Source organism: Rhinatrema bivittatum, chromosome 5 (assembly GCF_901001135.1).
Source record: "Rhinatrema bivittatum chromosome 5, aRhiBiv1.1, whole genome shotgun sequence".
Classification (NCBI taxonomy): Eukaryota; Metazoa; Chordata; class Amphibia; order Gymnophiona; family Rhinatrematidae; genus Rhinatrema; species Rhinatrema bivittatum.
In genome coordinates, this window is record NC_042619.1 from 40,203,139 (window position 1) to 40,227,751 (window position 24,613).

Genomic DNA, 24,613 nt, shown 5'->3' on the forward strand with positions numbered 1-24,613 from the left:
GGGAGTTTTTTCAGAGACTGGTATTACCCCTCATCTCTGAGGTTATGTCCTCACATTTGGTGCAACCGATTGGAATGATGTTATTCATTCTCTCAAAAATGGTAAAATACCCAGCCCAGTGGAACTTTATAAAATGATGCAGGCACAATTGTTGGTACCCTTTGTGAAAACCTTTACTGAAGCAATTCAAAAAGGGGTATTGCCATCTTCCATGAAGTGTGCCCTTATTACTTTGATATCATAAAAAGGGAAACCTGGAGTTACCTTTTTCTTACCGGCCAATCTCTCTCAAATTTTGGTGTGAAGATTCATGCCAAAATTTTGGCCAATAGACTGGTGGGGATTTTGCTGAAACTGGCTGGTAGGGAGCATGTTGATTTTGTAAAAAGCCGAACTGACCGCACTGTGTGTGAAGAGTATTAGCAGCATTAGCGCAGAGTATTGCAGATAACTCGGTTTATCTTCTTATAAGATTTGACAGGGACAGCTTTTGATAATATATCGTGGAGCTATTTATTTTCGGGCGGATTTTAAAAGCCCTGCTCGCGTAAATCCGCCCGGATTTACGCGAGCAGGGCCTTGCGCGCCGGCACGCCTATTTTGCATAGGCTGCCAGCGCGCGGAGAGCCCTGGGACGCGCGTAGGTCCCGGGGTTTTTTGAAGGGGGCATGTCAGGGGCGTGTCGGGGGCGGGACCAGATGACGCGGCATTTCGGGGGCGGGGCACCGCATTTCAGGGGCGGGACCGGGGGCGTGGCGCTGGCCCGGGGGCGTGGTCCAGGCCTCCAGACCAGCCCCCGGGTCGGAAGACGGCGCGCCAGCAGTCTGCTGGCGCACGTAGATTTACGTCTGCTTCTCGCAGGCATAAATCTAGGGACAAAGGTAAGGGGGGGGGGCGAAAGGAAGTTCCCTCCGAGGCCGCTCTGATTTCGGAGCGGCCTTGGAGGGAACGGAGGCAGGCTGCGCGACTCGGCGCGTGCAGGCTGCCCAAAATCGGCAGCCTTGCGCGCGCCGATCCAGGATTTTAGAGGATACGCGCGGCTATGCGTGCATCTTATAAAATCCAGCGTACTTTTGTTTGCACCTGCTGCGCAAACAAAAGAACGCGATCGCGCTTTTTAAAAAAATCTACCCCTTTATGTTTTGGCAAAGTTTTGGTTTCAGCATACTTTTATTTCTATGGTGAAGAATCTTTATGAAAATCTTAGAGCAGTGATCATCAGTAATGGGCTGGTATCTATTTTTTTCTTAAAAGGGGCACTGCCCACTGTTACTCTTATTATTTATTTTAGGGATGATATCCCTAGCTAACAAGTTATTACTAGACCCTCAGATTGCAGGCATTAGGTGTGGTGCCATGGAAGTGAAGACTGTCCTTTTGGCAGATGATTTGTTGATTTGTCTTTCGCATCCATTAGCTTCGTTACCGATGTTGATGGACTATTTAAAATTCTTTGCCTCTTTTTCTGGTCTGCGAATCAACATAGGGAAATCCATGGTGCTAGACATCTCGGGATAGGTTAGGAGATATTGGCAGGATATATTCCCATTAGCATGGGCAGATGACTATATTACATATTTAGGCATTATGAGTCCTAGAAATATCTCTCGACTACATTGTTTAAATGTGGAATCACTGTTTGGAAGGGGTAGCTAAGAAGATGCATAATTGAAAATGTTATTTGATTTGTTTTGATTTGGTATATTCTACCAAATCAAAACAAATCAAATAAAATGATTAAAATGATTGCTTTTCCCAAATGGTTGTACATGTTACAAGTGTTACCAATTTGGCTGTTACAACACATAGTTACCAAATGGAATAAGCTAGTATCTGAATGTATTTGGTGCAGGAAAAGGCCAAAAACCTTGCTTACTGCAAATACAACTCACAAAACAGGAAGGAGGGTTACATTTCCTGTATCTTAGCGGGTACAATGTGGCATGTTTATTTTGTAGTGTACAAGACTGGGTAATTAGTACGGAACAGTTTTCGGACTTAAACTTAGACAGGAGCCTGGTGCATCCATATCATTTAGCTTCAGTGTTGCAAGCTTCCAGGTTGATTTTGTCAGGTGAAGTAAGAACAGACACTTATTTTTCTGCTTTTCGCAGAGGATGGTGCTTGGCAAGGAGTAAGTATGGCTTGTCTCCAAGGGTTTCAGTATTTTTGCCCATTGTTGGTAACGTCGACGTTATACTGGGTAGGGATTCTCAAATGTTTTTCAGGATGGGCAGAAATAGGCCTTTGTTTATTAAAACATGTTTTGATGGAGGATAAGTAACATGTTATTGACTATCAAACTTAGAAATTTGGTTTGGACAAATAATTTTTTGCCTATCTATAACTTAGGCATTATATTATCTGCTTGTTGCGAGGAGACTCTGATATTTTTCGGGCTATAGATTTGAAAGACATCTCTCTATTGTCACCCTCCAAAAGGAATAATTTTTCTGCTCTATAAAAGCATACTTGATGTTTTTGCAGTGAATTTGATTACTTCTGAGATTGATAAATGGCAGTTAGCTGTGGGAGAACCTATAGAGGAAGATGCACTACAAAGTGCATAGAGAAGTTATATTCTCTTGTTGAAAGTGCAAATCTGCAAAAAATGAAATATAAGTTTTTTGCATAAAATATGTGTGTCTCTGCAGCATGCTCAGAAACTTCGTATAATAAGATCTGGTAACTGCCCTAAATGTGATTTTAATGAAGGAAGTTATATGCTGTGTTTCTGGAGCTGTCCTCGAATTACTACATTTTGGAAGTCTGTTTTCACACACATCTCTGCTTGGATTGGGGAGACTTTACAATTAAATGATCTTTTTTGCCTTCTTAGATATAGATGATAGCTTTGATATGTCTGATGAGAGATCTTTACTAATTTTGCAGAAACCTTGTATAGTGGTTAAAAAATATATTCTTATTCAATGTGAAGAAACCAGATGCATGCCCTTATGGTCACTGAGAAAATGTCAGCAACGCGGACTACTATAGTACAGTGAAAAACATTCATCCAGATGTGGAAAGTTTTCCTTGATATCTTATCATCTGACATCTTAAGTTCACTATCCCTGGGACTGGTGGACTGTTTTGGAGGGATGGGGAGGAATGGGAGAGGGAAAGATGAGGGGATCTTCCGGGGGATGGGAAGAACACTGTATCATTCTTGTTTGAGAATTTATGCATATACTAACAGCAATAAAAAGATTTTTCCATAAAATTACGGTGCCCATAGACAGAGGGCTGGGGAATTTTTCCCTGACATTCAAAGAGCAGTATGGGGAGGTCCCAGTTCTTTTCTCTCTTCCTCCCTCCTTCAGGCTTCAGATGATAGATTGGATGTATTCCAGAGATAAAACTGGATCTCCTTTTTTTTTTTTTCTCTTTGACTGGAAAATGCAAGGCCTGAACTTTTCTATGTTAGGACAAGCTCCACACCCTTCATCTATTCCTCTCCACTATTTATTTCTGAAATAACTCCTCCTCCTCTAAAACTCTACTAAAAATCTTCTCTTCCAACCCAGTGGAAATCCAGGTTGAGGCTCCCTTTCTTCGTGAGAGCTTACACACTGGCCTCTTCTTTTTATTGCTTCTATGTTTCTTCTGTATGGGTCTTTGCAATTTTTCTCTCATTAATATGCAGTACTCAACTTTCATCTTCACTTCTCATACCTTCTACTGGTAAAACACAAGAATTGTACATTGACAAGGGTGAACATGGCAGGAATATATTACTCACAGTACTAGTTAATACAATACGGTTTTAGTAAGGCAATATTATTTTACACAAGGAACAGAGAAGATATACTATTTTACTTCTAAAGACATGCATGGGCAACAGGACAGGCAATTCTGCAAAGCCAGACCCATCACCTGCTTTTACCATACAGGCAGAATACTGCAGCCAAAGGAGACAAAGTCACAGCACACTGGCACAACAGAGAGACAGAGTGAGGGAACTGTTCTTGGGTAAAAGCTGAACCAAGGGACACATACACACACACAAAGAAGGGAACACAGCAGCATACCAGATAGAGACAGATATCACATGAAAAGACAGTTGTAGACACCCACATACACAGCAGTCTTTGAGATGGACAATGATAGACACGTCCAGAAAACTTTCATAGGGTGGATTCAGCAGAAGGCCCCGTTCCACTTATCAAAGGGACACCCTGGTCCTCTTCACATTAGCTTGCTGGATTCCAGAAGGCAGGATGGCCTGCTCGGACACCCGGAGAAACAGCAGGCTAATGACAGGTTCCATGTCAGTCTGCAAAAGATCCAAAAACAAGACCCTCATTAATTGCTGGAAAACACCAAGAGCCAAAGTATTAATTTGGAGTCAAGACTCACTCACCTTCTAGCAGCACACATTGGACCCATCAACAAGGTATGCAGGCCCTATCCTTCTCACATAACAAACAGAAGTCATGCCAGACTTACTAGAGTTGGGAGAAGGACCTACCAGGTGTACTGCTCCTTATCCTAGTATTAGTCAGGGACTATCAGCTGCAGGTTGACTGGCCAGGACCAAGTCAGGGTGGCAACAAGTATGGGATGGGCAATGAGTAAGATCACATGATGTCTGCCTTTTTATACTGTGTCCAGCACACCACTGATGCACTACTGCCTTTCAATGTGTTATAGGGCACAAGTCTGTCTGCACTGGCTAGGCAGACCCAAGATGCATTCTGCGCTCTTTGACGTTTTTAAACAGCAGACTTGAGTGAAGGGGCAAGAAGAGTGAGTGTCACCAGTCCTCATTTGAGCTGCACATGTCAGCCACCTTGAGGAGTTGCATACATCCCTGTTCATTGCAGTGAGAAAAGGAGATGTGCAGGGCATCCTGTGCTGCACGGCACTATGCCAGCCAATATGTCTACTGGTTGTGCTGTGGAGGTTGTGAGGATGATTGCTGGAGTGGGATATGTAAAGACAGACTTCCCTGTATGCTCATGTAAGTGCTGGACATTCAGGGTAGGTGATACAGTGATGGAAGGATGCAAAATAAAGACTGTGTAGATGTGAAGAAGTGGTGTTTTGGTTGACATTTTTACATAAGCTGACTTTGCCTGTCAGCAAATCCTGGCACCCTGCAGAACTGCTGACCACTTGTGGTTTGTTTAGTGACTATAAAATGCCATTTTCGGAGCTGCTGTCTTTCCCATTTACTCCTATAGGAGCAGGGTGAATAAGTGTTTTAGAAAGTATGCAGAAGAGACTGTCAAGTCGATTTTAAAAGGCCTGCACGTGCAAATACTGGAGGTTACGCGCGTGGCCAGGCCCTGTGTGCCGAACGCATTTTAGAAAGGGCCCGGTCACGCGCGTAACTCCCAGTATTTGCGCCCACAGGCCTTTTAAAATCAACTTGACAGTCTTTTCTGCATACTTTCTAAAACACTTATTCACCCTGCTCCTAATGGAGTAAATGGGAAAGACAGCAGCTCTGAAAATGGCATTTTATAGTCACTAAACAAACCACAAGTGGTCAGCAGTTCTGCAGGGTGCCAGGAACTGCTGACAGGCAAAGTCAGCTTATGTAAAAATGTCAAGCAAAACACCACTTCTTCACATCTACACAATCTTTATTTTGCATCCTTCCATCACTGTATCTCCTACCCAGAATGTCCAGCACTTACATGAGCATACAGGGAAGTCTGTCTTTGTGTATCCTAGAAGTGTCGAGCCAGGACAGCACCATTAGACGTCGGCCCGTGGAAGTCCATGCTGGCAGTCGGCCGGCACGTGGAGTTTACATCTTCTCTGGAGGAGCAGTAAGTATAAAAACAAAAAAAATTAGGGATAGCTAGGATAGGTTTAGGGGTTGGGGAGGAGAGGAGAGGGTTAGGGAAATTCCCTCCAAGTCCGCTCCTTTATTGGAGCGGACTGGGAAGGAACTGGGCAAAGGCCTGATCGTGTCACCACCATGCAATTCTTTTAAAATCCCCCCCCCCCAGGTGTGGAGGAGGCCACCAGCCCGCACATGGGTGCACGGAGTTTAAAATCTGGAGTGCATCTATGCGCAGGAATTGCATTTTATAACATGTGCGTGCCGACGCACGCATGGTATAAAATAGCAGCGTCCGTGTGCGCAAGCCAGGAACCATGCGTACATGAATGTGCACACAGGCCTTTTAAAATCTACCCCATGTGGGGATTGAAGTTTGGCAGACATTATCAGCATCTTGCTTTTTGTTTGCACTTACATCACAGCCTATATATGTTTGCTGCATTTCTTCAAGCTAAATTTCAGATATTGCTGATATCAGGTGATCAACTTTACATATTGAAAAAGGGATAATGAGGTTCATGCAAAGAGAACCAAGACAATATATTTTGTGATTCAGAGCAGGATGGTATACATCTTCATATAATTCAACGATATTTGGGCATCCAAAGAGGCTCCATCTAGAAATGAATTACAAACAAACATTCTGTTTGTCAGCCAGCCCAAATAGCTATTCACCTCCAGACAGCTCTCTGGGGTGAAATGGGTGAATCGACCCCTATGTACAGTTTTACATCCATCATACATCAATCAATAAAGCATATCCCACAAATTCCTTAGCCATTTTTATAATACTAGCAAATTGATTGCAGAGGAAGCACTGGTTAGAGCATGCAATGAGAATGTTAGTATATATTTAAGGCACTGCAATAGGTAAAAGACAAATAGATTTTTAAAAATCATTTAAAATCTTTATAATTTCCTATTGTGACTCAAAGTAAAGATTGCACATTTTTTTTATTTGATTGATCAGAAAACTATTGATCAATATTAAGTTAAATAGCTGCTGTTCACCAATTTAACAAATATATTTTTCTTGCTAATTAATAATTATAATTAAATATCAGTCCATTGAGTTGTGATGTGTATTCTAATTGTTTTCTTACCAATAGAAAATTTGGTTGGCTGTGTTTCAAGGTTCAACAGCTGTGCCGGTTCTTTTGCAGGCACGGTCTCCCTTGGCACTTTATTTTTATTTAAATTTGAAGAGATTTGGTTGAAATTTGTTCTTTCACTAACTATTTCTGTAGGGGGGCTTTTTTCTTGCTGTGAGACTTCGATGGATGGATGTGACCGATTGGTATTATAAGGCCTTGAAGGAGAGTGCTTTTGTTGAGAAACATCTGTGGTTGACCGAGTATCCTTGGTTGAAGAATGGGATTCCGAAGGTGTTGCATGCTTGGAAAAGCTAGAGTCTTGAGGTACATTAGAAACAGATTTGGGATCTCTTTCTGATGAGTGTTTTGAAAATCTAGACTCTTCTTCAGAAATATTCACCACCGACTCTACAGCTGAAGATCGGGACTGTGAAGGCAACATAGGTTTGGGCAACCCATGACCAGCCTCAGGCATGTCTGTAGATGAAGAAGACTGTGAAACCAATGCACTTTCGGAAACTCTGGGCCCTTTCTGAGATTCATTGAATCCATCCAGCCCATTTTTAGTCAAATCGGATTCTAACAGGTCATACTCTCCTAGTTCTTTTCCCCTGTGTAATTCAGGAGTCTGTGCTTTTTGACTAACATTGGATGAGAACCTCACGTGTTTTAGTCTGTCCAGTGCATTTTGTGCTGATTCTTCCGATTGCTCGGCAATAGAATTCTTCTCAATTACTCCTTCCAGAATAGGTGAAGTGGGTGGGGCATTCTTGTTTTGAGAGTCAAAATTCTGACCAATACGAAGGATTTCTGAGTCAGTAGAACTTGAACTTGAATTGCGTTTCAGGATGCCCTTGCGTGTACCTGTACTATTGTTCAGATCGTTCCTTTTTGCTGATTTTGAAAAAGTGCTATCACTGTCTGACTGTGCATCCCCAATCTGATAGGTCAGTGTTCTTGCTTTTGGAATAGGAGGCTGTCCTGTTGATCTTTGGGTTCCATTGGCAACCTCCCTGGAATTCTTCTTGGATTCCTTTGATTCACTGTTTTGTAAATTTTTCCTGGATACATTTTCCACTGAGGGTGACAATGTGTCTGCAAAAAATGTGCATAGAAGGGCAAGGGTAAAAATATTCTAAACAAGATAGATTACATACAGCATGCATTTAGTAAAAGCAATAGTTAGGCTTAATATATAAAATTCATGTAGCAAAGCAGACATGCAGACTGGCATAGAAAGGAAAGAGAAAACACAGCGAAACATTTACAAACATAAAACACATATTAAACTAATCTGTCATTAAATAAGGAATTTAAAAATATGGTTGTATTCTGCTAAACACCGATTACTTAGGTTCTTTACAATGGATTAGCCATTTTTTTATGTGTGTGCAAAGAAAGAAAGTGAAAGATCTTGCTTAATTGTCAGCAAATAGGAGGTCTAGATATATGATAGCTTCTTATTTAATGAGATATCCATTTTGATTGCTTAAAAAGAAGTTCTAATTTACTACACTAACAATATTCACAGAGAAAGGAGTTTGTGAAAAATAGGTGTGGCTAAAAATATCTGATATGAAGATACTGATCTGGCCTACTTAAGTCTTGTATAAACTGTATTCTGCAGTGTTTATAACTATGGCTTAAAGAGGATTGTACAGTTCGGTTGTTTGTGTTAAGAATGGTACAGTGCTGGGGTACATTCTGGAATAAAAAAAAATAAGAACTGCATCTGAGTCTGATGTACTTAAAGGTTTTTTTTTCCCATTTTATATCTATGGGAAAATATGCTCCACCACAGAAGAGTAAAGGAACTTGTTGGTAATTACAGACTCATTTGAAAATTGAAAAAAAAAAAAAAAGACTACATTACAGTGGCCAAGAAAGTCAAAAGAATGCTTAGAAGCACTGAGGTGATTCCATTCTGATTTTATGCAAGGCACTTGTTGATAGTTCATCTAGAATACTATTCTGTTGAAGATGCTGAGGTAATTTAAAAAAGTGCCATTAACTGACATGTCAAGTAAAAGCAAGTTATAAGAAAAAAATGCACAATATTAAACATATTTTCATTGTGGCTAAAAGACCATAGTGTTCGATAACGTCTTGGTGGAGATCAACAAGGGCCTCGACTGATGTTGAAGTGCTCTAAATCCAATGTTAAACACCAACAAATATATGTTGACAGCCTTTAGAATCCTCAGAAAGACAGTAAACCACAAACTATTAGTCAATCCAGTGAGGTTTACAAAAACTGAAGGGCCTGAACTGAACCATAGGAGACAAGCAAACGACTAAGAAGCACCAATGCTCACAAAGAATGGTGGGTGTATAAAATGGCACCGGTAGCCCCTGTCACATGGTAAGGGCAAAGGGCCACGGCGCCATTTTGTTTACTGGCAGCCGACGGCCCGAGAGCGGGAGATCGCTCCCGGGACCCCCGCTGGACCACCAGGGACTTCAGGCAAGTTTTGGGGTGGGGGTTGTAAATAACTAAATTTGAAGGGTTGGGGTGGGTTTGTTTTTTTTTCGGTGAAAATTGCTGGAAAAAAAAAAAAAAGACCTGTTGGAAAACGAAGTTTTCCACGGGTCGCCCAACCCAGCATCAAAAAACGAAGCCCATCCCTAGACTGACATTCACTGGTGTGCGCCGGGGTTCCCCTGCCGAGTAACTTTACTTCTGCTTTGGATGACGTGTCAATAAAACAAAAAAAATCTAGGCAAGTCCGCAGAGTTTTAAAGGTCATGGCTAACAAACTGGAAGGGAGGCTATTAAGCTAGGGGGGTTTGGAAGTCCTGTCCCTTAACTGGGAGAACTGGGAACAAACTGGGAAAACTAGCAATGGTGTCGGTGAGTCTCTTGTAAAATTCCATCACTTACACGGTAGAGGAATGATTTGTGTGCACATGTGCGTGTCCATTTAAAACTGAGTGCGCATGTATACGCTTCCAAGCTATTTTATAACATGCGTGCATATATGTGCATATGTTATAAAATGGCCGCATCCCTGGGCACGGGCTGCTCACGCACACATGTGCGCCCATCGCCTGTTTAAAAATTACGACTCAACGTGCACTTACATGCATAAAACCTATTGACAATTCAATGGCATATATTGTAGCGAGTTTCAAAAGCCCACTTACACATGTAATGTGCATTTATACATGTAAAACCCAGTTTTAAGCATGTAAATCCTTTTGAAAATTACCCCCTTAGTGCATTCAGAAATGTTTGTGTAATTGTATGCAGAGAGAGACAGAGAGCATATTAAATTACTCTGTGGTGGGATTGTGTTTTTGTGTGTGTGTATATGCACCACTTAGCGTAGTTTAGTACATTGGTTCTCAACCCAGTCCTCAGGGCACACCTAGCTAGTCAGGTTTTCAAGATATCCACAATGAACATGGATGAGATTTGCATGCACTGCCTCCACTGTATGCAGATCTATTCATTCATATTTTTTGTGGATATCGTGAAAACCCGACTGGCTAGGTGTGCCCTGAGGACTGTGTTGAGGAGCCCCAGTTTAGTACACATTCTGCACACTAAGCGCATGAGAAATAGGTATTGTAGATATTTACATTTATATGATATTGTGCTACTGTTTAACAATGTGTGCGAGAATCTTGTTTGTATAAAGTATGCACAAATAATTTGGCATACAAGCAAACAGGAATTACAGAAGAAAGTTAGTAAAGATGTTCAGTGTGTGTGTGTGCAATTTTCTCTTGTAAAGTGGGTCATATAAACACATGGCTAGAGGACTTAAGGATGCCCTTCTCCTCATCTGAACAAAATAAAGGACAACCGGGTTCTACCCAGTTCCCTCTGTATACTGAAGACCCACCTAGAAGCTCCCCCCTTTACCATGATCCCCTACAGTGAAGACCTCTCTCCATCACACCTGGAACCCTCAGAGTGAAGCCCCTCCCCCCCCCAAGCAGCAGCTGGAAGAAAATGGCGGCTTACGTCTATCCTGCCATCTCACCAGTCAAATCCAAAATTGCAGTCTTCAGCATTATACCTTGAATCTCATGTTGAACTTAGAGGATGTCTTGGTTGCATGTGTAGTTCAAAGTGCAACAGTGAAGACCACCATTTTGGATTCAACTGGAGAGAAGGCAGAGCAGATGTGGGTTACTCTCTTCCTGCCACATTGGGGCAGATTTTCAAAGGGATACGCGCGTAACCCTCGAAAAGCTGCCCCTTCCACCCCCTGCGTGCGCCGAGCCTATGTTGCATAGGCTCGGTGGCGCGCACAAGACCCGGGATACGCATACGTCCCGGGGCTTTCCTGTGGGGCGTGTCGGGGGGCGTGTTGCGGCCGGCGTGTCATCGGGGAGGGGGGCGTTCCGGGGGGGGGGGGGGCGAGGCCGCAGCCTCCGGACCAGTCCCCGGACCAGAACATGGCCTGCCGGCAGCTTTGGGCAAGCATAACTTTTGAAATAAAGATGGGAAGGAATTAGTTAGGGCCGGGGGGGTCGGGTTAGTTAGGGGAAGGTGGGGGTGCCAGAAAGAAAGTTCCCTCCGAGGCCGCTCCGATTTCAGAGCGGTCTTGGAGGGAACAGAGGCAGGCTGCGCGGCTCGGCGTGTGCAGGCTGCTGATTTTGCGCAGCCTTGCGCGCACCGACCCTGGATTTTAAAAGATACGCGCAGCTAACAATATGAAGCGATCACTTGTTTCCTCTGAGGCAGTCTTAATGAAACGCAGACTGTGTCAAAGGGGGTTTATGTTGGGTGAACTATAGAGAACACAAGCGCTATGATGGAGCTAAACGGATTTTAATTGCTTGAAAAAAATAAACATTTTTTCTGATCGTTTGATATACTGCCTGACCAATAGATTAATTATAAGGCAAAAGAAAGCTATATTCATTGGCAGGGAATGACTATGATGAATGGTCAATAAAAGCATATTATATTATTTGAGGACGTTTTCCCTGGATTATTGTGCGTAGTAGATCCTCCATTTCTGACACATTTTGCTAGCTTCACTTGAATAACTTTAAGCATAACTGTCTATATTCACAGTAGGTAGCTGGCTGAGTAGCAATGGTAAATTAAAAAAAAAAATCAAACTAGTAGGCTTATTGGAGACACCAGGAGATGGATGATTATTCTGAGCTCCTGACAGTGGTAAGGAGTTTGAGGGCTTCCAGCTGAGATGGGGGAGGGTTGGCTTCTGGAGGATGCCTATGTATGATTATATTTTGCCAATTAGGGAGGAAAGGAAGACTTTTCACGCCTAAAGGCACACAAGGTTTTCCCACTGCTTTGAAGAGGTGTGGGTGTGGGTGTGTGTGTGTGTAGGGTAAATTGGCTGCAAAGGTCTGACATTTGTTTCACTGAGATGGGTGGGCGGAGTGAGGGACTGGGCTGGCAGGCCTGCTTATCATTCTTTTTTCTAAATTTCCATCTTACTTATCCAGCTATATACTTTGAATATAATCAGTTAAGTTATTCGGCAACATGCTCCCAGATAATTTTCCCCAAAGCTTTCAGCTACATCTTGAGTTAGTCAAATAACTTATTCAGCTAACTCTAAGTTTCAAAGTTAGTTGGATAATTTATTCAGCTAATTCAACTCCGCCACAGAGCGCTCCCAAAATGCTTCTCACTTATCCAGGTATATTTTATCTAGGTAAGTGCTAACACTATTCAAAGCTCAGCGTTTCTCCAAACAATTGCATTTATCCAGATAACTCAAAAGTTATCTAGATAAATGCCTTTGAATATCAACTTCAATGTGTTGTTTTCTTTTGTTGAGTTGTTCTCGCTGCCAGTTTCATTGCCGATAGCCTGTCAGTTTTTATGTCAACTTTCCTTCAGTGATAGTTTTGTATAGAGTGATGTATTCAGCTTCACAAGTAGACAAGCACCCATCTGTTTAATAGCTTTCCAGCTAATTGCTGCTTGCAATAGCTTGTTATATAACCTTTGGTAGATTTTCCATTCCAGCTTGATTCCAAGAGTTTCAACTTGCATCTGAGTAACCAATTCTTTTCTCTCCAGAAGCTTTATATCACAAAATATGTTTTGTTCCTTACCATCTTCCAGTGTTCAGTATTATATATAGCAAGCTAGCTCAAATAATGAACTGCAAATGTAATATCTGGTCTTGCTGCCTGTATAAAACACAAGAAACTTCCAATAAGATTCTGGTAGGGATCATCTGGATGATCTGTTTCTTGAAGATAATTTTCTTCATGGTTTAGCTCAATGGTATTTGTACTGGCTTACTCATGCCAACATTTTTTTAGTATTTCTTTAATATAGTTTTTTGACTAACTGAAAATTGTTTGTCTGCATTTCCCTTTATGTTGATGCTTAAGATTCAACTTTGTTCTCCTAAATCTTTTAGCTCAATCCTGGTCTCTAGGAAAGTCTTTGCTCCTTACAGAAACTTCTCACTTTTACTAGTATGTTATTTACATAAAGAGCTAGTATAGCATATTGTTTTCCTTCTTGTAATATATAGACACATTGAACAAATTTTATTTGATGATAACCTTGGATGATTAGTATTTGGACTAATGTCATGTACCATGCACAAACTGATTATTTTAATCCATATATTGCCTTTTTGAGCTTGAAACTCTGGTCGTCTTCATCTGTCTCTGCAGACTGTTCCATGTCTTCTACTTCGTGTAGTTCTCCAGGAAAATAAGCTGTTTTCATATTAAATTATCAGATAATTTATTTGCTATAGCCAATAATAATCTACTGTAAGGGTTGCCATTTTCATTACTAGTGACTGTTTCTTGATAGTCTATTCCATATTGCTGAACATAACCAACTACCACTAGTCATACTTTATAAGAACATAAGAATATGCCATACTGGGTCAGACCAAGGGTCCATCAAGCCCAGCATCCTGTTTCCAACAGTGGCCAATCCAGGCCATAAGAACCTGGCAAGTACCCAAAAACTAAGTCTATTATTCCATGTTACCGTTGCTAATGATAGCGGTGGTTATTATATGTCAACTTAATTAATAGCAGGTAATGGACTTCTCGTCCAAGAACTTATCCAATCCTTTTTTAAACACAGCTATACTAACTGCACTAACCACATCCTCTGGCAACAAATTCCAGAGTTTAATTGTGCGTTGAGTGAAAAAGAACTTTCTCCGATTAGTTTTAAATGTGCCACATGCTAACTTCATGGAGTGCCCCCCTAGTCTTTCTATTATCCGAAAGAGTAAATAGCCAATTCACATCTACCCGTTCTAGACCTCTCATGATTTTAAACACCTCTATCATATCCCCCCTCAGCCGTCTCTTCTCCAAGCTGAAAAGTCCCAACCTCTTTAGTCTTTCCTCATAGGGGAGCTGTTCCATTCCCTTTATCATTTTGGTGGCTCTTCTTTGTACCTTCTCCATCGCAATTATATGTTGCTCTACATCATGTGTGTGTGAGACTGTGGCTTGGACAGTAATGCATTTGTGCTCTGAGCACCAAGGGCCGTGGATTTAAATCTGCCTTGGAGATATAGGGAGGGAGGTAGAAAGAGGGTGCTAGTCAAGCTTTTGGAGTGCCTCAGGGATCTGTACTAGGACCAGGCTTTTTAATATATTTATAAATGATCTGGAAAGGGGCACGGCGAATGAAGTGCTTAAATTTGTGGATAACACAAAATTATGCAGCGTAGTTAATTCTCAAGCGGATTGTGATACATTGCAGGAGGACCCTGTGAGACGGGAAGATTGGGCGTCCAAATGGCAGATGAAATTTAATGTTGACAAGCAAAGGGATGCATATGGGGAAAAAGCAAATGTTGCTTACCTGTAACAGGTGTTCTCACAGGACAGCAGGATGTTAGTCCTCACATATGGGTGACATCAAAGGATGGAGCCCTGTACGGAAAACTTTTCTGTCAAAGTTTCTATAAAGCTTTGACTGACACTGGCACACTGAGTGCACTGAGCATGCTCAGCCTGCAATTATCCCTGTGAGCCACAGGTATCTCCATCAGTCTCGTCTTATAGCTAAAAGCGCAAGCGAAACTAAAATAAAAGTAAAAACATATACGGACCCAACTCCACGGGGTGGCAGGTGGGTTTCGTGAGGACTAACATCCTGCTGTCCTGTGAGAACACCCGTTACAAGTAAGCAAAATTTGCTTTCTCAAAGGACAAGCAGGATGGTAGTCCTCACATATGGGCAAGTACCGAGCTGAGGATGCCCAAGAGTGTACCAAATGCACCCAAGATGCGCAAAAGCCTCCGGGAGACTTCTGCTTCTGTCTTATCCCTGGTCTACGGAGTCCCTTCTGCTTGCTCCGTCCGTGCCAAAGACTCTGCCAGAACCTGTACCGTTCCAGCGTGGTCCGCGACCAGCAGCTGAGTAGGGCGCGCCTCGGTGCAGGCCTCTACAGCTTCTAGGACATGCTCCGTTCATATAGTGACGGGGTGGAATTTGGAATGGAGGGCATCCTGAAACCCAATGGGTTGGTGGAAGGATGTTGGGTAGTTAAACCAAAAAGAATAGGAGTAGACGGACTGGCCAAACATGGAGCATGCCGGCTAGTCGTATCTAAGCAATAATGGCTGCGAAGGTATGGAGAGAGCTCCAGGTTGCAGCCTGATAAATATGTACAAGCAGCACTGGCCAAAGGGAAGCTATTGAGGCTGGGACAGACGCAACAGAGTGTGGTTACACACAGTGTTGTAGGAAAATGCCTGCTTGTTGGTAGGAAAGAGATACAGACCATCAATTAGGAGGATTAGGTCTGTTTACCCACTGGAACTCGCAGCTTGTCTCTCGCCACAGAAGGAAAGAGTTAGGTGTAATTCCTATGGAGTGTAGTGCAATCTAGATAGAATGCAAGTGCACTATTACAGTCCAAGGAGTGGAAAAAACCTTCTCGCTGTGGTGAGAGAGAGATGTTGGAAAAATGGGCAGAGTATATTCTGAGTAAGGTGAGATGCAACGTCTACCTTAAGAAGGATATGAAGTTAAATATGTAAAACCATTTGGCCACGGAGGAACGCAGGGTCGGATGAGTATGTAACAAAGTGTGTAACTCACTGACCCTGTTGGCAGAAGTGACGTTTATGAGGGAAAGAATTTCCCATGCTAAACTGTGAAATGAGAGGAATGGAAAGGCTCGAACGGAGAATGTATGAGACTTATAAGCATGAGATATAGGTTCCATTCTGTGACTAGTGAAAATAGAGGTGGCTTGATCAGTGAATAATCCATGGTAAGCTGACTCAGAAGGGGTTTACCGTTAATCGGGTATCCCCACTCCCAAACGATACACCAATTGGAACAGAAGTGTACCTACGTGGAGGATGTCTGAGGAGCAGAATCCGAGGGAGCAAGAGAAAAGAGTGGTGTAGAAAAAGGAAAAAGGGTAATACCTTTTTGTATGCATCATGTGGTAAATCATGCCATTTTGAATGGTAGGATTTATCTGTGGAAGGTTTTGTGATGCTACCAGTACCTAAGAACATCAGTGAGCCTACGATTTGAGACTGACTTGTGAGAAGGCAAATTGGTTACTAGTGTGATAGATTGAGAATGGGAAGCATACTGGTCTCGGCTAGGACGTGGGTCTGAGGAACAGTGAACCCAGTCCCGGTTCAGCATTAGAAGAGTGCTGGCTATAAGAGGCAGCAGAAAAGACACATTTAAGAGGCCCTTGATGGTGTCTATGGGAACGCATTGGAAACATGTGAAGGGAGTAGAATCTATGCACATATGGTTTGATTCGGGCGCAGAGGGCAAGTTTGGTTGACCTCAGCGCTAGAAGATTTTCCCATTACACATGTAGTTCGAGACCATTCGAGAGGATGGAATCCTATATGGAGAAGGTCTGCTATTGCGTTCGGTAAGTCTCTTAGATAAGTGGCCCGAGGATGCATGGAGTGAGCAAGGGCAAGGGTAGAGCTGCGCAGCTTCCTTGCAGAGCAGCTAAGAGGTTGTGCATGCTTGTGTGTTGGAAAGCACATTGTTCCTATGCTGTCTGTCTGTGTGCACAAAGATTTGTTGCAGAGGCAGTATTGGAAGGCATAAGGGTATAACTCATGGCTACAAGCTCCAGGAAGTTCATGTGAAATTGTGCCTGGAGCGGAATATATGCATATTGGGTTGAGAAGATTTTAGGTCAAACTTTACAACCCTGAGTAAATGCGAGCATGAGAAGGACCAGACTAGGTTTTGGTTCTAGATCTGCAATATGGATGAGGGACAAAAGCGGTTGAGCAGCTTAGACCCACTGATAATGGAATTTCACTGAATCTAACCCATAGGAGTTTTGAATCTATGAGGAAAGTGCATAGTGAAAAAACCCCATGGCCCGACAATGAAGAATTGAGGGGCTGAGGTTATGGAATATGTGCACAGGGACATGTAGGAATTTATTAGAATGTCTGCGTGGTTGCTGGACAGGAAGGTCATTGTGACTGTGGTGTCCAGAAGTGTTGTATAAGGAATTTATGGCAGTGACAGTAATCCTAGACAGTAATTTTATAGTGAGTCATACAGAAGTTAGAGCTCCTTGCGTGGACCGACTGTGGTTATGCAGCCGTCCATGCAAGGAAAAGTGTGAATGATGCTGTACTCTGTAGAGAAACAGCAGTCACCGATAGTGATTCAATGAAATATCCCAGTTGCCGAAGCTGGTGCAACCGGCAGATTGTACTATTGGGATTGTACTATTGGGATTGTAATATTGTTGACTCACCATGAAGCACATAGAAAGATTAGAGGTGATATGGAAGCATGGTGACGAAAGATACAATTTTACCTGTGCCTTCTGAAGAAAGTTGGTATTTCTGAGGTCCAGGATGGGCAGAGAGTAACTACTTTCTGTTGAAAGAAAGAATAGTATAATTAAAACTCCCCAATCCCCCTCCCCCCCCCTCTGCGCTTTGTAGCATCTGGGGGAGTGTACCGGGAACCTTGGTACAAAGTGGGGTGGCCGCTCTAATATCCGGCTAGTTGGGAGACCAGGAGGTGTCCAACTGGCGGGGCTGATGTAATCTGGATATCATGTAAGCTCCCACGGGAGCGGGAGCGGTAAAGTCTTACCCGCATTTCTGTGTGCTGTACAAGGAAACATCGAGACCTGTCATCAGGCTTCAAGGTGGACTTGCACCTGAGGTAGTACTTGCTGGATCTAGTGTTTAGCAGATCAGCGAATGCATCTGGAACTTTGGCTCTGAATTAGGAACCAGAATCCAGAGCATTAATCAGTACAGAGTCCCGTTGCTGAAAGCGGGAGGATGTCCTGATGCAATCCCAAAGAAATGATAGAGAGGTTCCCTTGGTATTGTGGCTGACATAGCTGGCAATAGCGATATGTGACACTAATACGGTTCTTGGAAGGTATATGACCTAGAACTTTTCGAACCATGTGGTCTGAACTAGAGAACACATCTCAATGGGAATGCCGCAGAAGCAGGTACTTGCCATCCAACGTGGATCACCGAAGGACGAGCCAGTGAAGATTGCTGGCTCCGTGGATTTCAGGGGTCATCAAGGGGTAGCCTGTGGACGTAGACGTCCGTCTCAACTCTGATGCCTGGTATGGTGGCGCAGGTATAGAGGAGACAGGCTGAGCGTGGCTGGCGCTACCACGGTAATTTTTTGTGGAGGGCCACAATCCCCCACCGATGTCGGTGGGGCACGCCTTGAGAACAGGGGAGCCAATTAACAGCTCGTGAACCTGGCCCTCGTCGCAGCAGCTCGATGTCTTGTGACGCCAGTGCAGAATTTTTCGGAACTCGTTCCGGTGTTTCTGGAGCAGCAAGGACTGCCAGCACTGTGCAGAACAGTGGTGATGGCAGTTGTGATGTTGCTTGGCCCAGGCATTCTCCAGCACCGAGAAGGATAGCACCGATGTGCTGGATGGCGTCGGTGGTGGACGGTCACCGTGTTGGTGACACTGAGTGCCACAGTGCTCGGCCCGGTCTTTCCCCAGCGCCGCGATGAATGCCCTCGCTGTCTTGGATAGCAGATGAAGATGGACTGTCAGCATGCCTGCACTGCTCCTGGCACTATGTAGTGCCATAGGCTAATACGGGGCTTTAATAAGAACCCAAAGCATGGAGCACTATGTTTAGGCAAGGGCATTAAGTGGAGGTGCTATGTCGGTATTGACTGTGTCAATGGCTGCCGAAGCCGCCTCGAGGGTATCGTCAAAAATATATATGAAAAAATGTCGATGACCCAGGCAGAGCTATGATGACAGTGACGGTAGCACTGACGGCATCGGCGTAGGTATCTATGGAAATGATATGGCATTGAATAATTGAAAAACATCCTTGGCATCGGAAAAATGATACCGGCATCGACGGATTCGATGACCGCATCGATAGGAATGTCGAAGATACCGATGGAAACGACGTGGGCGTCGAGGGCATCGATGTATGGAGGCGGGCGCAGATGGCATCAGTTGCATGGCCATGGGCATTGGCAGCATGGCCACAGGCATCGCGGTATCGATTGGATCGACTCGGGCACCTATGGCGTTGATGGCATCGATGGCACTGACATGGGCATCGATGGCAATGATGTTGGCATGGATGCCATCGATGGAATTGACATTGGCATCGATGGAATCCACTTTGGCACCAATGGCATCGACATTGGCATTGATGCCAATGGTGGAATCGACTCTGGCATCGATGCCAATGGTGGAATCGATGGAATCAACATTGGCATCGATTGCATCAATGAAATCGACCCTGGCATCGATGCCACTGACCTGGCATAGATGGCACCGATGGAATCGACCCAGACATCGATGCCATCGACCTGGGTACTGACTCCACCGGTGGAATCAACCCTGGCATCGATGGCACTGATGGAATCGACCCTGGCATGGATGCCATTGATGGAATTGACCTGGCATCGAAGGAAGTTCCCTGGGCGACGGTGGCATTGATGGAAATGGCCCCATCAATGAAAGTGCCCTGGGCGACTGCGGCATCGACCCGGGCATGGATGGCACCAATGAGACAAAGGTGTGCATCGATGGTATCCATCCGGGCAATGATGGCACTGATGAAACCCAAGGAAAAATCAGTGCCATGGATGAAAGCCATGGATGGCACGGATAGAAACGATGCAGGGACTGATGGCATCAGTGTACCGCGGGGGGAGGGGTACTTTTGGTATCTAAGAATCCAAGACGGTCTGAAGGGGGTATCGACGGTAGCGATGGGGCATCAACTGCGTGAGGGTACCGAAAAATCGAAGGACCTGAATCTACAGGGGCCCTGGCGGCAATGGAAACCGTGAAAGTCCCTGTCCCACTAGCGCTAATAACCAGGCAGAGTGTCACAGAGGGACACTCGCAGGCTATGTGTGGCTAACTGAAAACATAGGGAGAGGGAAGGCTGCAGTCGGTTGGCAGGCCAGTGAGGTGACAGGAACCAACCAAAAAATAGGGCATAGTACTCACCGAGCATTGAATAAATGTAAGCGAAGGGAGACCCGTGCAGGGAAAAAGTGTTTGTGACGTAAAAGTTTAAGTGTTTCAGTGAGGAAAAAGTGTTAGAATTTCTCACAGAGCTCCTAACCGCTATGCTTACTGCAGAGCGGAAAAAAGAAGACTGAGGGAGACACCTGTGGCTCACAGGGATAATTGCAGGCTGAGCATGCTCAGTGTACTCAGTGTGCCAGTGTCAGTCAAAGCTTTATAGAAACTTTGATAGAAAAGTTTTCCGTACAGGGCTCCATCCTGTGATGTCACCCATATGTGAGGACTACCATCCTCCTTGTCCTGTGAGAAATAACCATTGCTGTGCTTACATGATATTAGGTTCCACATTAGGGAGTTACCACCCAGGAAAGAGATCTAGGTGTCTTAGTGGATAATACATTGAAATTGTCACCTCAGTGTGCTGTGGTGGTCAAAAAAGCAAACAGAATGTTTGGAATTATTAGGAAGGAAATGGCAAATAAAATGGTGGATGTCATAATACCTCTGTATTGCTCCATGGTGAGACCACACCTTGAATACTGTGTGCAGTTCTGGTTGCCTCATCTCAAAAGATATAGTTGCACTGGATAAAGTACAGAAAAGGCAACCAAAATGATAAAGGGGATGGAACAGCTCCCTATGAGGAAAGGCTGAAGAGGTTAGGGCTGTTCAGCTTGGAGAAGAGATGGCTGAGGAGGGATATGATAGAGGTCTACAAAATCATGAAAGGACTTGAATGGGTAAATGTGAATCAGTTATTTACTCTTTCAGATTATACAAGGACTAGGGGGCACTCATGAAGTTAGCAAACAAATTGGAGAAAATTCTTTTTCACTCAACGTACAATTAAGCTCTGGAATTCGTTGCCAGAGGATGTGGTTAGTGCAGTTATTATAGCTGGGTTTGGATAAGTTCCTAAAGCAGAAGTCCATAAACTGCTATTAATCAATAAGGATTAGTAGCTTGGGATCTAGTCATTTAATGTTTGGGTACTTGCCAGTTAATTGTGACTTGGTTGGCCACTGTTGGCCACAGAATACTGGGCCTGATGGATCCTTGGCATTAATTACCTATGCAATATTTGCATGATCACTTACTCATATAGCCTTAAACAAAAGTTCTTTGCCATTGTTTACTTTAATTTAAAAAATAATGAGATTGTCAGCTAATTCAAGTAAATATAATGCATCTTCAGCTATCAGTCTTTCCTTTTCGCTATCTCCATATGGCTTGAACTGAATACTTCCTACTCCCACTGCTTCCTTGGACATGCCATCTAACACTGTTACATATCTGTACAGTAACATAGTTAGAGTAACACACACTGTCCAGTTAAATGACTTGAGAGACCAGAATCAACTGAAAATGGTTTGTTGTTATCCTTTGTATCATAATCTATATGATTTGTTTTTAAATGGAGTGTATATTGCTTCCTGGTGGATCCAGTGGTGCTCTCATCATTTGATGTTTCTTGGGCTATTTTTGCTCTTTGATTACTTTCCTTTGATTCTTTTGTTGCTTGAAAAATATTTACTCCCTTTTATATTGAGGATTTTAACAATGATGGCAGATAAAGACCAGCCAGTCTTTCCTTTCTAATTCTTTTTTCTTCTACTTTATTTTCTTCCAATTCTTGGAAGGAATTGATGCAACTAACACACTGTTGTACAGAATGCATATATGACAAGGTACCATACAAATGGTTTTGTTCAGGATGCATGAACCAGTTATGATTCATGTCCAATACCAGCTCAAATCTTAATCTTGTTCATAAAGTCTGATGTCATTACCTATGCCTCCTCAAGAACAAAATCCTTAGTGCTAGCTCTGTTACCTTTTGTAAGAAGGTACCTGATAAGGGCTGCAAACGCATAATGAAGAACACTGACAGCTCTGCTATGGATCTCTATTGACCTCACTGTTGGTTAAAATAGCTGCCTGAAAACTATACTATTACTGAGCCAGTCACAGCACTTTGAAACATCACAAACAGCACAAAATGCAGCTTATAAGCAGCAGTACAAAATGCACACAACCACAGAAAAAGCAGGTACTGTTACAGACAGCAATCAATGCAGGTTAAAGGTAACAGACAGCATGCAAAGCAAGTAGAAGCAGATTATGTAGGTTAACGTGGTTACATACTAGGCCATGACATGACTAGGAAATCATATTATAATTTATTCTAACTTTGTTTAATAATTGTGTGTGTGTGTGTGTCTGCTTGGTAATAAAGATCTCCATGAATTACAGTAATATCACAGATCACTGTGAACTCAAACTTCCAACGTAAAATGTAAAACTTACTTCTGTCAGGTGTCTCATATAAATGAGCAGTTCCATTTTCAGATATCTGGTTTTCTGTTTTTAAAGCCAAATTTTCTTCTAACAAGGCAGAGTCATTAAATGGGTTTTTTCTTTGCTGTAAAAAAATAATGATCATCATTTAAAGAAGCACCATCATCTTTCTCTGTCTGAACATATTATAGATTATTTACCATCACCATTAATACCAGGTTTCCCAAGGTAGAGATAAAATATTTTTAACATTATGAAACAAAACTGCAGCAAATATTCTATAAAAGAGGAGCCAGCTATCATTACATATGCTACTGTTCGACTAACTCTAGGAACATCAACACAGAAACAACCACAGTCACCCGAGCTGTGGTAACTTACCCCAATATGACATCATGATAGTTCTCAAGCAGCAGAAAGCTGAAAAACAGGGGGTTTGTTCTTTTGTACGATGACATCCATGTTTTATAAAGAACGGGAGAATGAATGGACAATTGGAACAGATGATTGGGGGGAGGAGGTTATACCACTTGATGTTTCTTCAGGTTTAAATCACCCGAACTTCTGACAAAATCTATAGCATCCCTACTATGGACTAAAAGTCAAGAATAGATTACAATGAAATTACTACTAACAGAGATGAGGATTTACGAACAGCAGGTGTTTTCCCTGAAAAAGGTAGAGTTAATTGCAGATTGCTACTCAACAAAGATCATTTTTTCTAAAACCAGTTCTGAGCCTGAATTTCAGAATGAGCAACGAAAGGAGTTTTGTTCAGCATGAAAAGGAGAAACAAAATACTAAAAAGTAAGCAGCGATTCTGCACTACGATTCTGGATGCTAAACATTGAAAAGAAATAATTGGGGGAGAGTTAAGCATTGTTTTCTTTTACCTATCCCGTGTGATAATTTTTTAGGTTAATGAAAACGGTTAGGTGAATTTTTAAAGTCTTGCACGCGTCACAAATCAGGAGATACGCGCACGAGTCGGGCCGGCGCACGCCGAGCATATTGAAAAGATGCCTGCGTACGCGCATACTAAGTGCTGGGCGCTGCAAATACATTTTCCCAAAAAAAGGGGCGGGGCGTGGTGTGAGTGGGGCATGAGCGTTATTGGATTTCACAATGAAACTAGCGCGCGCATGCTTACACATAGAAGCGTGCGCCGGGATCCCCTGCCACATCACTTCACTTCTGCTACGGATGGCGGGTAAGTCAGAAAATTGAAAAAAAGTAAAGAGGTGAGTGGAGTTTTAAAGGTCGGGCTTAACATGGTAAAAGGAAGGCTATTAAACTAGGGGGGTTTGGAAGTCCTATCCCTTGCCTGGGTGAACTGGAAACGAACTAGGAAAACTGGTAATTGTGCCAGCACGCGCTTCTACTAAAATTCCCCCACTTACGCAGTAGAAGCGGCAATTGCTTGCATAGGTGCACGCCTACTTGAAATTGCGTTCACATGTGCGCACATTCAGCCTATTTTATACCATAGGTGCATATACATGTGTATGTTATAAAATGGCTGCATCCGTGGACACGAGCCGGTAAATGCGCGATCCTATTTAAAAGTTACCATCTGTGTGAGTACAACATGGAAAATTTCCAGATTTGGTGGGCATGCCTTCTGTTGTGCCCGGTCGCAGGCGGCTGCAACCTTTGCTGCTCACCTCTTTTCTCTATGCAGTTCAGTCTGGGGAGAATGGCAGCCTCCACTTCCACACGCCAACCCTCATGGCATGCCCGGGATGGCGTGGGTGCTCCCGGCAGCCATCTTGCATCCAGTGTTACCTAGGGCATGCGCGCGCGTGCCTGCCTCCTTCTTGAATGCATCATGGCGGGAACCTTGGGGGCGTCATCCGCTTACCATACTTAAGCTCAACTCACCTCTTGCGCTGCGAGTTAGCAAGGATTCTGATCCTGCTATTTCCGCCACACTGGGACTCCGTCTCGCTATCCTACTGAGTGACCTAGGTACCCGCTCCTTGAGGGCC

At 43.3% G+C, this 24,613-nt stretch overlaps 1 protein-coding gene and 1 long non-coding RNA gene across 10 annotated transcripts in view; one reads left to right on the plus strand and one right to left on the minus strand.

Moving 5' to 3' along the window:
• The window catches only part of SYTL2 (synaptotagmin like 2), a 264,487-nt gene that overhangs the window by 74,178 nt on the left and 165,696 nt on the right, over positions 1 to 24,613 (minus strand). For 8 of the 9 annotated variants that reach the window (XM_029602243.1, XM_029602250.1, XM_029602247.1 and 5 more), the window contains 2 exons: positions 22,635 to 22,749; positions 6,901 to 7,986 (listed from right to left, as the gene is read on the minus strand). In XM_029602243.1, the coding sequence (XP_029458103.1) occupies positions 6,901 to 7,986; positions 22,635 to 22,749 (1,201 nt within the window). The remainder of the gene's footprint in view (positions 1 to 6,900; positions 7,987 to 22,634; positions 22,750 to 24,613) is intronic. The other variant, XM_029602249.1, reaches the window with a different exon arrangement.
• The window catches only part of LOC115091916, a 90,571-nt gene that overhangs the window by 55,889 nt on the left and 10,069 nt on the right, over positions 1 to 24,613 (plus strand). The window lies entirely within an intron of this gene.